Source organism: Centruroides vittatus, unplaced genomic scaffold (genome assembly GCF_030686945.1).
Source record: "Centruroides vittatus isolate TY-2023 unplaced genomic scaffold, ASM3068694v2 contig_401, whole genome shotgun sequence".
In the NCBI taxonomy this organism is placed as follows: Eukaryota; Metazoa; Arthropoda; class Arachnida; order Scorpiones; family Buthidae; genus Centruroides; species Centruroides vittatus.
In genome coordinates, this window is record NW_027122216.1 from 562,307 (window position 1) to 580,651 (window position 18,345).

Consider the following 18,345-nt stretch of genomic DNA (forward strand, 5'->3'; position numbering starts at 1 on the left):
GTCAGACAGTGTTGCACAGAAGTTGCACTTTCTTCCAGGTTACAGAAATGTGATGAATGGGTTGTTCTTATACATGTCTCTGATATCCAGATGTCAGTGGAAAGTTCTTTAAATGTGAAAGGAAAAGCTGTAAGAAAGTTCAAAACCAATTATCCTAGGATTGAGTTTGTTTAAGAGCTTTTGATGAGACATCCAGAACTCACAAAACATCTTGCTGAAAATTTGAAGGTATCCACAGCATCTGTTATCAGGGAGATTATCAAAAGATATTTTGATAATTTGGACCTGTCCTTGGAGGATGTTCCTTTGCAGAATATTATCAACTGTAACAAGACTAATTTTTCTGATGACTCAGGAAAAGAAGAGATAGTGGTAAGAAGAGGTGAGAAACATCCTCATGTAATATGAGATTCTTCCAAATCAAGATGGCAGTCAGTGGCAGGGAAATTTTATTGCCTCTAAATATTGTTTATAAAAGCATGCATTTGTATGAGAGTTGGGTAGATGATGGTGTGTCAAGGACCAAGTACAACAGAAATAAGAGTAGTTCATTTGATATGCCAGTCTTTGAAGATTGGCTTTTCAAGATATGTATATCATTTTTGAACTTGTTGGGGAGGTCCTAAGATCTTGACAACTTGCCAAGCCATATCTTCATGAATATCATCCAGAAGTTTTGTAAATTGAACATTAGATTTATGTGCTACTTTTAAACTATACTGACAAATGCTGATTTTCCAACTGTTGAAGTGTACCCAGAGAAAGCATTTATAGTCTTGGAAAGATGAACATTGAGGTATTTGCCAAAAACAGAATTTCTAATGACGCCAAAGATGGTATTGGAAACTGTTGGCAAATCTCTTGAATATAGCGTGCACTCTGGCTTTCAAAAAGCAGGCATTATTCTATTGGACAGGGAACATGCTCTCAGTACACTTCCACAAACATCCCTTCTGAAGTCAACAAGGGCATTAATCCTGCATCAAGATTTTGGAATCAAGCTTTCAAACAGCTACTGCAACAATTCACCAGCAATATCTACCAATACCAAAAAGCAAATGAGAAAAACACATAACAAAAAATACAGCTGGAGCCTGAGTAAAGTTATGGTTCTACCACCATTCATGAAACTGTACAGTCTGATAACAGTACTGTGATGATATACATTTGGATAGTGCTGAATCATCAGTTTAGAATAGAGTTGACTATGATGTAAATGAAGGAGATAAAAATGTCCAAGACTTGACACTTTTATATGGTGAGTTTGTTCTTTTTAAATTTGAAACTAATTGCCAAAATCTTATCTTTGGGGGTCAAGTCACTTCAGCAGCAAGATCTGATGCCAAATTGATCCCTGAGAAAGAAGAAAAATACAAAACAAACCTATTTTTTCTTTCCCCAAGAAATAGACAAATGCCAAATTATTGCAAAATTACATTGGGCTACAATAATGCTACTATGTACTAATTAAATGTCAAGTAATTTGGCTTATAGGCTCTCAACATTTAATTAGTAAATAGTAGCATTATTATAACTAAATGTAATCTGATAATCATTTGGCATTAATCTAAAAATTGGGTTAATGAATATTTATATTTGAAATAGAGGAAAGTGAAATATCCAAATTACAAATTTTGAAAAAACTGGGGATACCACAGATTTTTCATTGGGGACAGTATATGTTCTCAGATTACATACCAGAAATTGTTGAGTAATAAGATTCTACATTTTCTGATATGTAATCTGGTACTTTAAATAAATAAAATAGTAAAAAGATTGTTGTTACTTTTATTTTTATATTTTAATTTAAAATTGTTTACATATTATTCGACTCATAAGGTGTCCACTATTGTAGATTCCTTGCACTATTAAACTATTCATAAGACAATTAAATTTAATAAGTGAGATGTACCTGGGTTGATTTTCTAGTTTAAAGCAATATTTTTAATTTCTTCACACACCTCCATATTGAGGTAATCTTCCCTTTCAGTTGCATTTACAGTGTTTATTGATTTATTGTGTATATGCTTTTCATTTCTGCATTTGGAACTTCAATGATTTTCACCTTTATACTCCATTATCTCACAAATATGGCAGAGATTTTGAGGTTTTCTTGAGTTTAGAAGTTTGAGCTATCAATGTTGGTTGGGGTTACATCTATACCTTTGCCTACATTTAAGATTATCTTCTGCCAATTTCATGATTTGATAAAATTGTGAATAGGAAATGAGTTTAATTACATCAGATAAACTCAAGGGTAGTACATGTACTATTGTGGGTAAATTTATTCTTCAGTTAGTTTTGCTACTTTTGCTTTCTTTTATTCACAGAATAAGTTTTCATATCCAGTCCAGTGTTATATCTCAGATTAATTAAAGAATTCAGCAACAGATTCAGTCATATCTAACTTAAATTGATTGATCACATTCACTTTTAACCCTTTCCTTCATCACAATTCTCCATGTACCAGTGTAAGGATTCATCTTCCAGATAATTCCTCAACATAAGTAATTTGTCTTTTTTATCCCAGTCATAAAATTTAGCTATTATCTCAAGCCATTTTATAAAATTCTTTATGTACCTTATCTTCCTTTTCTGTAAAATGTTGCAATTTGGGCTTACTCTGATCTTGTGGCTAGGTCCTTTCTATTTTCTTTTTGCTCCAAACTGTTCTGAATCATTTGCAATCCTTGTATATATTTATGGTAAACCCTCTATTGATTCAGTTTGCTTCTGTTTTTTTCCCCATGGTCAATTTCAGTTTAGATCCTGTCAACTTATAAATTCTTCATTCACTTTCTTCTTTGAGCCTGGCCATCCATTTGTCTCCTTTGGTTCCCAGACCAAAAATGGTCTACCTATTCTTTGTGCATGGACAAGAGCTTTCATTGTTCATGGATAATTTCCCAATGAGGATGACCCTTTTGTTTTTTGACACTTTTGACCTGGGGTGAAACAAATGGTTTGCCTATCAGCATTTCCTGTTCTACATATATATATATATATATGTGTGTGTGTACAAGGGATGATCATAAAATAAGAATAAAAAGTCATGTCAATTCCAGTTGGTATTTAGTAGGTAAATACCAACAGTACCAACTGTAAATACCAACCAAATACAAAGAGAAAGGCTACATTTGAATACATTTTTCCCAGTAAATTTGTTTAAAAGGACAAATCTAATGCCACAAAAACACAAATATAAAAATTGATAATAAATCAATCCCAGAGGAATTAACAGTACAGTTAGAATGTAAAACAATTTTTATAATAAACAAACAAATTTGAGGAGTTTTCAATATTATATTAAAGCTTATTCTAAGTATTTAAATATTTCAAAATGGATAGTAAATAAGAATCATTTTTCTCAAAGTTAAAAAATGTATCAAAAAATTCTGCAGAATGATTTAAATGAATTACATCATAAACTATTGATGCCAAAATCTGAATTACCAGAAGATTCATCGATAATATATATAACACATATGCTTGATGATTTAAAATTACTTAAGCAAGGAACAACAAAAGTAGATGATGATATACAAGAACTTTAAAATATAAGAACTAATTTTAAAAAAGATTTAGAAACAAGTATTGAAGACATTGATGAACAGTTAAATAATCTTGAAACAAAATTATGGATATGTTCCTTGGAAACAAAGAAAACACAGTATAAAAATTGAAAATAATGAAAAGAAGAACCTGTAAAAAATTCACTTGAGGAAAATAATAAAAAAGAATCTAAAAAATGCTCTGATCCAGACATTGAAGAAAAAAACAAAAAATGAAGACAACCCCTATATTACCTCTTTGATCTTTGCCAAATTTATATAATGAATATAGTTTTCCATTCAGTTCTGACATTTATCCCAGTTCTTACAAGATTCATGATGCCTGTCTTATAGAAACTGGGGTCCTGTTGTCAAAGTCAAGTCCATACTTCATTATGCACATCTTTATCTGAGTGAAACTGGCATCCCCTAAGATGTTTTTTCAGAGGAGCAAAGAGATAGCAATCACTTGAAATGAGATCCAGGCTGTAGGCTGGATATTGCAACATATTTCACTTGAAACCCACCAGGATGTAACCTGTGAACAGTCAGTACTATTGTGGTGTTCTGTACGACTTGAATAACAACGATGTAATGTAAAGAACAAGATTTTATTTTCAAGCGAACACAAGATACATAAATTTACAGGTCCCAACTCTACTGTGTCTCCTTATCGCGAGTACAGAAACAAAATATGGCGACAATTACACTGAAAATGAGCCTGCTCAATTTCTACACGAACTCACATATGCAATGTTCACGTCACGTAATTTCACAATTTTTCAATCGCGCTTAACAACTAACTTAATCCTATATTCTTAACCTATTTAATATTAAGATAGAAAAAGATTAGAGAATAAGGAGATCTTAGGAAGGAATAAGTTTTTTTAGGAAAGGGGTACCCGTAGCTCCACACGTTTCTCGATGACAACGAAAGGGATTGAGGAACATTTGAGATTTTGAAATAATCCATTTTTTTCTTCACCAAAAATTTCTCTTACTTAGCTTTCTTCAAGCATTCTCTGTTTTTTCTCTCTTGGCCTACCATTATTCCAACGTACCAACCACACATACCAATGATCACCAACCTTCTTTGTTCTCGATGCTGTGTTCACAACTCAGAGCTCACCGATCGCACGTCTTTTCTCTTAGCTGTCTCTGCCAAAAAGTGTCTCACTTATCGGGAACATGCCCCGAGGTCCTCTTGCTTCGATTGTTTCATTCCCCATACCTGCGGAAGTTGGGGGTGGTTAGGATGTTCACAAAATCGGTTATTCTGCCCAAGGGAAAAGCGTTAGATAAAGTATTAGAAAAGAAAGTTCTGGAAGGAGGAAGAAACAAAGAACAAAGGAAAGAAATAAAACTATACTTAAATTACTATATACATGTATATACATTAATGTGGCATACAGCCACACTATTTTGCCACATTATTGCAATTCATTATTGTTTCCTCATATACAGCAATCAATTCACGATGGATTTCTGATGGTGGCACATGCTTCACCCACAGAAAACAAATAACAAATTGCACTTTTTCACATGTCCAGCTCATCATCAAGCCAGGTCATCATCTTTATATACATCATCCGGTTCAATGACTGCAACACAGATCTATTACAGGGTGCAAACCACAACAATGGTCATCCATTGAATTATAGCTGCAGTATAGCTGCAAGAAGAAAATAAGAATAAGCTTTGTATTCTTATTTTCTGATCATTCCTGATATATAATATATATTTAAATTTATGACTATAAAAAAGAAATATTTTTGTTAATTTAGAACTTAAATTGATCAATAAAATTACTGTAGTTATTGAGAAGTTAAAAAATTTTACATTTGTTAGCTTTAAGGAAAAGTTATTTTCTCTTCACTATTGACATTAATTTAATAAAATTGCTTGAATTCAAAATGAATAAAAAAAGATACTCCCATAAAAACTGATAATTTATTATAATTTCATATAACTCTCTGTTCATTTTATCTGTAAATATTACACATATTACATAAAATTTTGGTTCATAAATAATGCAAGAAATGGATTTAAAGAAATTAAGTCAATTTTTTTCAATTGTGGTCAATAATAATAATATTTTATAATTGATGGGAGACCACAGAAAATCATCTTAAAGGCTGCAGTTTCCCCATCGTTAAATTCTTGTATGTAATACTCATTTCTTTCCTAAACTTTTGATCATAACCTTTTGCTAAACTCTCATAGTTTAAGTTATCAACTAGTTTAATTAATAGCACTATACTTTCAATAGTTGAGAACAGTGTGTAGCATATTCTTATAGCAGAAATTGTCTTATTTTTCCTTCAAGTTTCTGATATTTTCCATTAATCAGAGTAATTTCAAGACATAAAACTTTATTTTTAATACCTTCATATTCTATCTAGGTCCTTGTGGTAAATGACTTTTTATTTTTTCAAGGCTTATTCAGTTTTATTTATTATTCTACTATTTTTTCAATTAACATATTTTTCAGATTCCTTATACAGTAATGTCTGAAAACATTCTTACTACTGACCTTTAATTTTACTTTATCTATTAAAACCCTTTAATTTTTGTATCACTGGAAGTCATCTAATTGGCTAACGACAGCAATTCGTCACTTACTTCCAAGCTTTAAGTGTATCTGTTTTAACAGTTTTGCATGTCATTGCTTACACTTTGTAATGTGTATTTCAGTGTGGTGCACTGCAATAAGTGAGGTATGAAGAAAATAAGAAATTGTACTAGAAGAAGAAAATGACATTCAAGAGATTAGAAATGAAGTTATCCATATGGCTGAATCAATAGGTTTCAAAAACATCAACAAAGAGGATATAAGAAATTTAGTAAATGCAAATGAAAATGGTTTTTCAATGGAAGATTTAGAAAAACTTGTTAGTAATGAAGCCAAAGATGAAATTAAAGAAGTTCTACCAAATAAGTGTTAGCAACCAAAGATTTAAAAAGGTGCTTGAATGACATTGAAAATGTTTTAAATTTTTTCAGTGAAAACAATCCTGATTTAAGAAGTGCTATTGTTAAATGATCATATTAAGTGATTGCATGTAATATTGACTTTTTATTTACTGAAGCTGTTCATTTTTCAAAAAGTCTTTCATTTTCTTCACGTACAAACTTATCACTGTTAAGGTAAGGTGATCGATCAGATTTTAACATTGATGAAGTGGGACAAAATTGATGGGGGGGAGTAGCTGTCTTGTTGAAAAAAATTGTTCTAGAGCAACAAAATTTTATCATCAAAAAATGCAAAATTGTATTGTAAAGTGTGAAGCGCGATAGGAATACACAGACACGTGGATTCAATTAAAACGAATTTAATTTCGCGATTAATAATATATACAAATAAGTTCTTTTTGGATTCCCTCAGTCCAATTTCTCTTATTGTTCGATTGTAACAATAACCCAAGTAGCTTACCTTCTTGGCAACTACTTGCCCTACAATACTAATAAAACCCGCGCGATTCTTAACTAACTTAAACCTAAAAGGATAGAAAAGTATAAAAGTAGGAAGTGAGAAGAATTGATAGGACAGTGGGGTACCCTTGTTCTCGCTGAACTCCGATGACGGCTGGTGGTTTATTCTCCGTGTCTCTGGGTTCGTCAACGTTTCAAATATCTCTACTATAATTTCCTTTCGGGGTCTTTGATTCGAAAATCCAGATCCTCACCTCACGGCTCTCCATTCGGCCCTCGTAGAATTCCGTCTCACGAGCTCGCCGTTCTCGTCCGTGCTTCTTCTTGTCCGGCCGGGGAAAAAGTGACCCTTCGTGACCCAGATTTTACTCGTCCTCCACTCGAACTCTTTGTTCCACACGACCCCTTGGTGGGTGGGGAGTGGGAAGCCCGCGTTCCCAGAAGCCAGAACAATGGACAAAGGAAGTTAGAAAGAAGGGTTAAGAAGGAGAGAAAATTATTAAAACTAATTAAATCTAAAATACATGTACAAAAATATGGCGTACAGCCACATATTATATTATATTTTTTTAAATTTCAACATATGTAAAATTTACAAATATAATAAATATATATACTATTATAAATCTTTAAAAACCATTTATTCTTTAGCTTATTTCTTAGTTGAGTGAATTTTTTTAGTAGATTGCTGTCGTTCAAAATGTCATGAAATTTTTTGCAAGAATTTGTTAAATTATATTTCACCATAATATGGCTTTCAAAGTCTCAACACTTAATTGTGATTTACCAGATATCCACACTTTATTTAAGGTAGAAAAAACACATTTAGTCACAGCATTAGTTCCTGGTAAGGAGAGCGCGTATTCTACAATTTTTAATGCATTATTATATGGAACATAGTTTGTTTCATATTTCTAACCATTTATTCTGTGTTGAGATTTTTGCTACCTATGACAAGTACTGTATTTTACAGACTATAAGACGCACCTTAATTTTTAAGCAATTTAAAAAAAAAAAATACCTATAAGACGCTACGGACTATAAGACACACCTGAATTTTGGAGGCAATTTTTCGAAGAAAAAAGTGCGTCTTATAGTCCGTAAAATATGGTATTGTATCTACAACAAACTATATTTTAACAATCATTTTAATCCTTCTGTATTTCTTACTAAATAATAATAATAATACTAACTTGTATTACTTTTCCTCTGAGTGTCACTTTATTATTGTAATTTTTTTTTATTATATAATACTGTTGTAACCAAAATGAACCCCAGCCCCACACTAGCAATAGAACAATACAAACTGACGTGGTTACTCTTGCTAGTCACTAGCTTTCTAAGGCGGCAACAGACAAGAGCTCTGCGCCATGTAACATGCAACAAACAAAATGTTCGCTTGTTTGGACAGCCTGTGATCACACGCTGCTCCCCAAACCATTTTCTGTTGGCCTTTGCTATGAACACAAAGGGTTTTGTCGGCGCAGCATTCTTTATTTCCGATGCTCACACTCATCTTGGTACTGATAAGTGGGATATAAAATGATCTTTACAAATTTTAAACATAAGACATAAGTTTATGACACATAATTGACAAAAACTTAATCTTTCCAAAAACTCAGGATTTTTTTAAAACACCATTGGATGCGAGACAAATTGTTAAAAATCGAGACTGTCCCGCCAAAAGCGGGACGTCTGGTCACCTTATGTTGAGGCCATAGTATTTTTACTCTGAGAATGAAATTTGCTTAACACTGTAATTTCATGGAACATATCGTCTTTGTTAATTGAGATATGCCCGTATGCATAAATAAGAGAAAATATTATGATTTTAAAAAGTTGTTTTTTTTAATCAAATTATTAAGACTGTCATATTTTTCTTAAATTCTATCAAAAAATCATTTCCAGAAATAATATATTTTAAATGTAAATATTTAAAATTATTAGCATATGTTCTAATCAATATTTTATTGATTACAATATTTCCAAAATATTACGTTGTATATTTTTCAATTATAATGAAACCTGAATGCTGTACTGTGTTAAAATCTCATTGTTATTCATTACATTTAAAGTGGTTATTATTATCATTTAAAATATATTTTTATTATATATTAAACATTAATTGCACATGCTATAATGTAAATGTATATGAAATAAATAAACTATTGTATGTTCCTTAATATATAAACATTAAATTTTTAGCACTTAATGAAATCTAAGTATATATACAAGAAAAATTTATTTATAATGTTTTATGAGTAAGTACTAATATAATATATTACATTATAAATGCATATTCATTTCATATTTAAATAGGTATTTTTTCCAGGATTAAAGGAATAAAATTATTTTATTTAAAATATTTTAAATATAAAGAGAATATAAATTTATTTTCCAAAAATTTATCAATTGAATGTCTTTTTCCTTTAAATATGTCTATAAACAATATATTACTGCTTTATGTATGATATTATTATGTAATGTAATCTATGTTTATTCTCAACTATACGTAATACATATATGTAACTGAAACAGTTTATTTTAATAATGGTGCAATTGCAATTTTTACTTAAGTATTGTTTATTTTAGAATAACATATCTTTAGAGATTAGAAATATTTGTAGATATATTATTATATAAAATAAATAAATTACAACATATTTTCAGTGTTTTTAAAAGGTTTTAATAACATTAAATTACATTTGGGATTTACTATGTAATATCCTGTTGTGATTTTAAAAGATTATGTACTATATTATATTGATACACTAATAAATTAGATTTATATTACTATAAATTACTCTAGATTTTATTTATGTATATATAGAGCTTATTTTCTTAAATTATATATTCATTGTAAAAAAAATGATAAATTATGTTTATGTTAACATTCATGAAAACAAAAATCAATGTATTATTTGTAAATGTGTTATGCAGTATTACCACCTAAACTTATTTGAGTTTTGGACTCCTTTGGCAAGATAAAGAAAACATTTTTTTAGTATAGTAATGTATAGTATGTCCACCAGTGGCTGAGCGGTTCTGTCACTAAACACTGGGAGTTTGGTCGCAGGTTCGCGCGGTGCTTGGACAGGCTGGCCATGTGGAGTTTTCCAGGTTTTCTCCACGTTTGTAACACCTGAATAGGGGCCAGTTTTCCTTACAAGACCTCCCGGAAGGCATTTCTCCTTGCGTAACATTGCACACCATAGAAGGCAACGGGGAACCACTCTGGTTGTAACTTCCCCCAGGATACACCTTGGCGCCTTACTGACCACTTATTAACCTGCACCAGGTGCTCACCGACATCAGGATTTCTGATATGGCACACAGAGAGAGAGAGAATGTATAGTTATATGCAAAGTTGATTAATCACTGTAATTAATCTAATGAAGTAAGCAACTATACTTTACTATACTTTAACAGTGGATAAGGTTGGAAAAAAAATGAAACATTTTCAGTCCAGTTAATGGACCATTTTCAGCCATACACAGATAAAAGTGAAATAGGGCGTTTTACTTTTTTGTCTCCACCTGAAGATAGCCCTTTAACTAAGTGTATAATTTTTAGTATTTCTCCAACCTTATTCACTATTAAAAGTGTGTTCTTTACTTTATTAGTAATTCAGAAAAAGCTGCATTTGTTCTTTACAAATTTCAAATTGAAAAATATATTTTAAAATAATATAAACAGAATAGGTAGTGGCATGCCATCCATGGAAGCTGTGGAAGCACCGCTTCCCTTGTATTTTCTAAAATATAAATAGATATTGTGTGATTATTTTCATATTTTAACGTATTTTGAATTACTTAAAATTAATATTTTATTATAATCATACAAATTTCTATACTACATGTGAAAAACAATGATAAAATCGCTATTGTATATTTGAATATAAATTTGTATATGTACATTCCCAATGGAAGTGCTGTATTGTCAAATACGAGATAGCTTCCATGGCAAAAATATTTGAATGCTGTAAAGTAGCCAGATTACAGGCATTCGTGCATGTGCTTTACAAAGCACCAACCTCACACGGTTTAACTCCTGGATTATATACACCAAATTATCGTATAATGCTTCCAATGACTCTATCCAGGGTGGCACAGCTTCCCTATCATCAAATGTCACTGCACGCCACTGATAATAGGGATTGTGAAGAATGTTCTTAGTGGAAAATTTTATTTGTTTTTCAAGATTTCAAGTAAAATTGTTTCAAATATTTTTTATAATTATATTCCAAAGGGGCTGTAAATAAAAACTAATTTATATGTCTTTGTTTTTAATTTTTCATATTTAACAATTAAAATATTGATTAAAATTGCAGATCTAAATACTTAATAATTAATGGTATATAAAAAAAAATATAGGTTATTTTAAGACTAGGAAGATCAGAAAATTGTCTGAAGAAACTAGATTTCTCAGGAAAATTTTCTGAGATTAAATAGACACATTAAAATTTTATAAATTTATATTTAGATTGCTAGCAGGTTCCATATGTAATCATTTGTGTTAAACTTTATTTAAAGATGTTATTTCTAAATTTTATTCTTTAAAATATATTTTGAAGTTTGAATCTTTACTGTATTAGAATTTAATGTTCCTGTCTCAAAAGAAGATAAAATTTGTGTTTATTTTATTAAAAGCTTCAATAAGGCAGATGCTTTGTTCATACATATGGATATTTCATAATGTTAAAACATTATGAAAATTTCTGAGCCTTAAGAAATCCAATATGTATGTATCTGCTGGCAAGTGTGCACTCATTATATAATTTTGCCAAATATCTGGTCCATTCATCCATAACAGGTGGTCATCTATCATGGTCTATACATCTATAACTTCTGTTATAGATGAATAGACCAGATATTTGACCAAATTAGTGTGTGTGTATATATATACATCCATACATACATACACACACACACTAAGTTTGGATAGAATGATAATGTTCTAGCATCCATAACCATCTTTAAGTCCTCTTTGCACCTTCTCCAACTGACCTCCCCTCCCGTTCTCCCTTGTCTCCTCTGCAACCCCTCGTTTATTTTCTAGACAGCTTAGGAATTTTACCCAGAGGGGAGATGACAGTTGAAGAAGGTGCAAAGAGGACTAACGACGGTTACGGATGCTAGAATATTATGGTTCTATCCATAATTTGAAGATGGTTACGAACACTGGAATATTATTGTTATTTTTATCTCTATTTCTATCACTATTCCTACATATATAATATAATAAATGTTTATATAACTTGGCAATATTTTGTACTGATCTAGTCAGCCTAAAAGTATCTTCTCTCTGCACAGATACATTTGCTCCAGTGGTGTTCCCAATCCTTGAAAGTTTATTTATTGTTTATCAATAAAAATCGTAGTATGTCCCAGTAGAAACTTAATCATTCTCTTTAACATTAAAATTATTTGTCCTTGATTTATATATATGAACATATGCATTGTATATATTATTATTGAAGTGCAATTACCATTTGACTTATATTCTTTTATTTTTTTTATTATGTATGAATTTATTTATTGTGACTTACTAATATACTATATTCACATTTAAACTAAATTTAAATTTTTTATATTTCAAAACAACTTCTTTACTCAACTGGATAAACATAACTCACTGCACAACAAAAAACCTTCATTTTAACTCTGGTTAAGATCAAAAACATTTGTCAAGTTTATAAATTTAAATTATAAAATTATATATCAAGGTTTTATGTTGTGTAGTGAATTTTGTAAAATTTTTTCTAAATTACTTTTAGTGGTGCAATTAGTTTTACATTAATAAAATAACTTTTATAAATCAATATCTTGATTAATATATTATTGTAATTTAAAATATTTTATTTAGAATTTTAAATAAAAGATAAATCTGTTTAGTAATGACTCATGCATCAGACTGAAATAAACTAAATTCTATTAGATTATTTTAAAAATTTAGCATTAAATGATAATTTTGAATGTTACTTTTATTAGTTTATGAAATTAATGAACTATTTTATAAAGTTTTTTGACAAGAATATTATCAAGTTCAAAAATATGAATTAGTTTTAATAAAATTTTCTTAAAATGAGATTTATGTTTTAGATTTAATTTATTTTGGAATGAATCTCTAGCATATTTATACTTGATGTGAAATTACATTGATAAATTATTTCAAAAATGGTTTTTATTAACTTATAATTATATCTTCAATTATTATTTTTGTTTCTTAGGTACTATGAAACTTCATCATTTAAAACAGTCCTCATGAATAACATCTAGATCACTAGAAAAAATTTATTTGACTTCCCCTTTTAATTCTGAAATGGAAGTAAATCAAAGAGAAGAGGATGGGAATTACAAAATTACAGAGAGTATTTCACCTTACAAACAAAACAATCTACCTCATAACACATTCCCACTTTTGGAAAGTCAGGAATTATTTGATGAAGCAAATATTAATGAATTCCAAAATAAAAGTACATCTTCCTGTGAAACAGGGTATCTAAACGAACCAAGAGCAAAAAAGAGACGCAAACAGAGCAATCCACTGAGGTATCAGACAACTCTGTTATCAAATTTTGATGATGATCAGGAAGATTATTTGGTTAACAATAATTCCGAAGATACTGTAACATTAGAAGAAAAATGTAGCGAGAAAGAGCAGTTAGATCATGTGGGTAATTTTCAGTGTCAGCATTGTTTAAGAACATTTTCGACATCAGATATTCTCAGAGTTCATCTTGAAGAAGAACATGTATCGAAGTTATTGGAAAAACAACTACATAAACAAGCTTTCAATAAATCTGCTTCAATAAATGAACAAGAAAATAATTTTGATCTTGCAAAGGATAATTCTTCTCCTAATGATTGTCCATTACAGTTTTCTAATGAAAAGTGGTTATATGGTAATATTTCTAACAATAATTCTCAGGAAGATAAAAGCACTCCATTTTCATTACCAAATATTCCACCTCTTGTTGCTGTATCTGAAGGAGTAGAAAATCAGTCAAGAAATATCTCACTGCCTTTACCCATGTTTCATAATTCTATGACACCATTATTTTTTCCTGTTTCACCTCACGCCCAAAATTCATCTTTAGCAAATGGAAATTCCAATACAAGCACAGGTCTTCGAATATTTAATCCAGAAGCTTATTGTGAACTGTGTAATAAAGAATTTTGTAACAAATATTTTTTAAAAACTCATAAAGCGAATAAACATGGCATTTATTCTTTGGATTCCATAACCAGTTCATCCTGCTCAAGAGCTTTTAATACCAATGGATCTAAAAATTTGCCTATATCTCAGTTTCTACCAACAGAATTTCCTTCAACAGTACATACTACAAATATGACTGCTGGTTTGACAACCAATTTAACTGCCAACTTGACTTCTAATATTACTACTAGTTTAACATCTAATATTACTACCAGTTTGGCACCTAATATCTCAACAACTTTAACTTCTAATATTCCAACAAGCCTGACTCCTAATATTCCAACAAGCCTGACTCCTAATATTCCAACAAGCCTGACTCCTAATATTCCAACAAGCCTGACTCCTAATATTCCAACAAGCCTGACTCCTAATATTTCAACAAGCCTGACTCCTAATATTTCAACAAGTCTGACACCTATTATTACATCAAGTTCAACTCCCAATATTTCATCCAGTTTAACACCAAATTTGAGTACAAATCTAACTCCAAATCTGACACCCAATCTCACTCCTAATCTTGATTCATATTGTGAAATTTGTCAAAAAGAATTCTGTAATAAATATTTCCTTAGAAAACATAAGCAAAAAATTCATGGTATAGTTGATTTAAGTCAAAATCCTTCTCCAATAACTAATGATGTTAAAAATGTAACATTTACATCTTCATCAAATTCTCCATCCTTTATTGCATCTGCAGATAAGTCAGTTAAATCTGTTCAAGACCTGTTAAATGACCATGTTAGAACTGAGAATCATAATGGACAAGAAAGCCAAAGAATTCAAATACCAATTTCTCAAGTTGCAAATCGCTTAACTTATTTTCCATTACCACCTAGCAGTGATGATAAACAAAATTCTCAAGATTCAAGCACAAATGAAAATAAATCTGCTTTCACTAAAGATAAACTTCGAGAAATGGGAGTGATAAATTTAGAAGCATTTTGTGAAATATGCTGCAAAGAATTTTGTAACAAGTATTTTCTTCGCACTCATAAATTAAATATGCATGGAATTGGAACACCAGAATCTCCAAATAAAAATCAAAATCCACTGTCTCAACCTCAGATGCAGCCTCTTCAGCTTACTACAACAGATAAATATGATGCATTGAATAATGATAAAGAAAATGAGTATAGAATTATTGAATCTCAAGGTGAAAATTTAATGACCACTACTGGAACGTCAGGAGAACTTTCATGTAATATATGCAATCGACCATTTGCAAGTCCTTATTTGTTAAAAATGCATAAATTTTACACACACAATATTCCATTTAATAAAGAAGAAAATCAATCGTATTCCTCGTCTGAAGAACAAGAAAATCATCAAAATAGGAATAACGAACCTCTTCAACCACCACCTTTTCAAGAAAATAATTTAATTCCTGATGATACAGTTAGTCAAGATCTTCAAAAATTACAAAGTATGATTAAAGAGTTAAATGCTTCTACAGTTCTTGAAAGTAATAAAGTATGTTGTAATTTATGCCATCTAGAGTTTGATAACAAATATTTTTTAAGAGCTCATGTAATGAATGAACATGGAGTTTTAACAAATGAAGATGGGAATGTACATTCTGTTAACAGGGAAATAAATCCTACTGGAATAATTTGTTCTGGAAATAGTGAAATACCACGATCTAGTAACTCTACAGCAATCTCAGACATAAATTCTAGAGTTCGTTGTGAAATATGTCAAAAAGAATTTTGTAGTATGTATTTTCTAAAAAGCCACAAATTAAATATTCATGGGATATGTCCAGATAATAATTCAGTTTCGAAACCATTGCTTTCCATGCCTGAAGATCTAAATATAACTAAAAGTGAAGGAAATTCTGTTAATTCATCTACTTCTAAATCACCAATAATAACTGGAAGAAATTACTGTAACATCTGTAATAAAGAACTCTGTAATAAATATTTTATGAAGACCCATATGCTAAAGATGCATGGAATTGATGTCGAAACACAGGCAAATGAAGCAGCACTTAACAGCAGCATAGGTGGAGTTACATGTGATATTTGCCAAAAAGAATTATGCAGTAAATATTTCCTAAAAGTTCATAAACAAAATACTCATGGTATTGCTGAGGAACCATCTGTTACCTGTAAAGAGTCTACAAGTTATTCCAATCAATCAGATAAGGAATCCTTGGCAAAAAGTGAAGAAAGTGATTTCAGTAGTCGTTATTTTAGTTACTATACAGAAGTCTGTCCTATCTGTGATCGTCGTTTTAAAAGCATCAAATGGTTAAAAACTCACATGATAAATGATCATGGTGAAATCATAAAAGAGAAGCTCTGTCTTCAAATAGAAAATTTTAATCCTAGCAGTAATCTTTTTTGTTTTATCTGCAACCAAATATTTGCTGACAAAATTGCCCTTCAGATTCATTTAATCAAAGATCATCATACCACACCCGAAGATTTGGGTATTTTAAATAACTCAGGGACAAAATTACAACCCACTTCCTCGAGTGTAGTAATGCCTGATTTACCAGACATGAATGGAACTTTAACAGCAGCAAATAATTCCCTCCTCAATGATCCTCAATTGCACAATAAGCGGTTAGGTGGGAGTAGTACAAGAATTTACCACTGCTCTTATTGTGTATATTCCACTCGTTGGCTGTCTAATTTGTATGCTCATGAGAAAAGACACACAGGAATCAATATTGAAGGAGAAAAGAAGTTTGTATGTAGAATTTGTTATCGAGCATATCGATATAATCATTCATTGCAGAGACACATGTTGAGTCACAAATCAGTCGGCCTTTCTTTAAAATCATCACTGTCAACATGTTCACCCCAACAGATACCAAATTCAACACTTTCTTTGCTTTCAAATACCAAAGAAAACATTCCAAACGATATACCAGAAACTCAAGATCAACTGAAAATCAAAAGATATCGTTGCAGTAAATGCAACAAAAAGTTCCTTACTAGAGAGATGTGTCTGACCCACATCCATAGTACACACAAGGGGAGAAGATTAGACATTACTCAACAGAAATTTATTAAATCATTCCGATGCCATGTATGTAATTTTGTAACAAGAGCTTGGAATATTTTAAAAATACATATCAGAAAACATCATCCTCAGGAAGTTAACGATAACGAGGAAATAACTGAACTCCCAACCAATGCCATGTTGGAATATCCTACCTCAGTGGGTACTTCAGCAACTGGAGGTTTACTCTCAACACACCTTCCTATGACTTATGCTATGCCTCAGAATCCTCCTCAGTCGGGCTCGTACATCATGCAACCATTTCTTCTTGCTCAGCCAGAAAAGGATGGAAATTCCAAGGGTAATGCTTTTGTACCCTCGCTAGTCTACCTCCCAGTGTGCCAGAAAGTATTGCAACCTTTAACGGTACCACTTACTTTGACTCCTGCTTGAAAGTAATATTGAATTTGGCATTTTTTATGCACAAAAATATTGTTGGAATATTTAAATGAGCATATATCACAAAATAATTATTCCAACAATACACTGTTATAAATTATGAATGGCTGAATCATTACATAGTCAGATACCTTTTTATCATCTGATGTTGAAATGTTGCACTAACTGTTAATAATTAGTTTGTGCAAAAGAAAAGGAATATCAAGTTTTCCAATAATGTCTACCATAATATATATTACTTATATATACCATATGTATATATACATTATATATGTGGACTTTTAAAGTAAAAATTGTTTAGGATCAGTTTAATTTTTTAATCATGTTAGAATTATTTTATACAAAAACAGTAATAATCTAAACAATTATATTAATGCATTTACAGCATTTTTTATACTTTATTTTTTAAAAAATTTATTATGGGGACATTATTTGAATTCGGACAATTAAGTACTTTTCAAATTTATTCAATCGTTCAAAAAAATATTTTAAAAAATCAGTTATTATTAAATGAAATTTAATAAATTGTTCACTTACGGTCATAAAATCTAATATAATTTGAAAGAAAATTTATTAACATTAAAAAAATGAATTAAATTTTTGGATGGTTGATTCAAATTTGAAAAACATTACTTAATTGACTATCAGATAATTCCTTTTTATAAGCACATTTGTTATAATCTTATTTTAAAAAAATAATAATAATAATCTGCATTGAATTGAAATTTTTGAAACA

General features: G+C 30.4%; 1 protein-coding gene across 1 annotated transcript in view; it reads left to right on the forward strand.

Annotated features, from left to right (window-relative positions):
- The window catches only part of LOC136976534 (uncharacterized), a 54,526-nt gene extending 36,507 nt beyond the window's left edge, over positions 1 to 18,019 (forward strand). The window contains exon 2 of the mRNA XM_067271841.1: positions 13,213 to 18,019. Within this exon, the coding sequence (XP_067127942.1) occupies positions 13,305 to 17,603 (4,299 nt within the window). The 5' untranslated portion in view covers positions 13,213 to 13,304 and the 3' untranslated portion in view covers positions 17,604 to 18,019. The remainder of the gene's footprint in view (positions 1 to 13,212) is intronic.
- Positions 18,020 to 18,345: the final 326 nt, after the last annotated feature.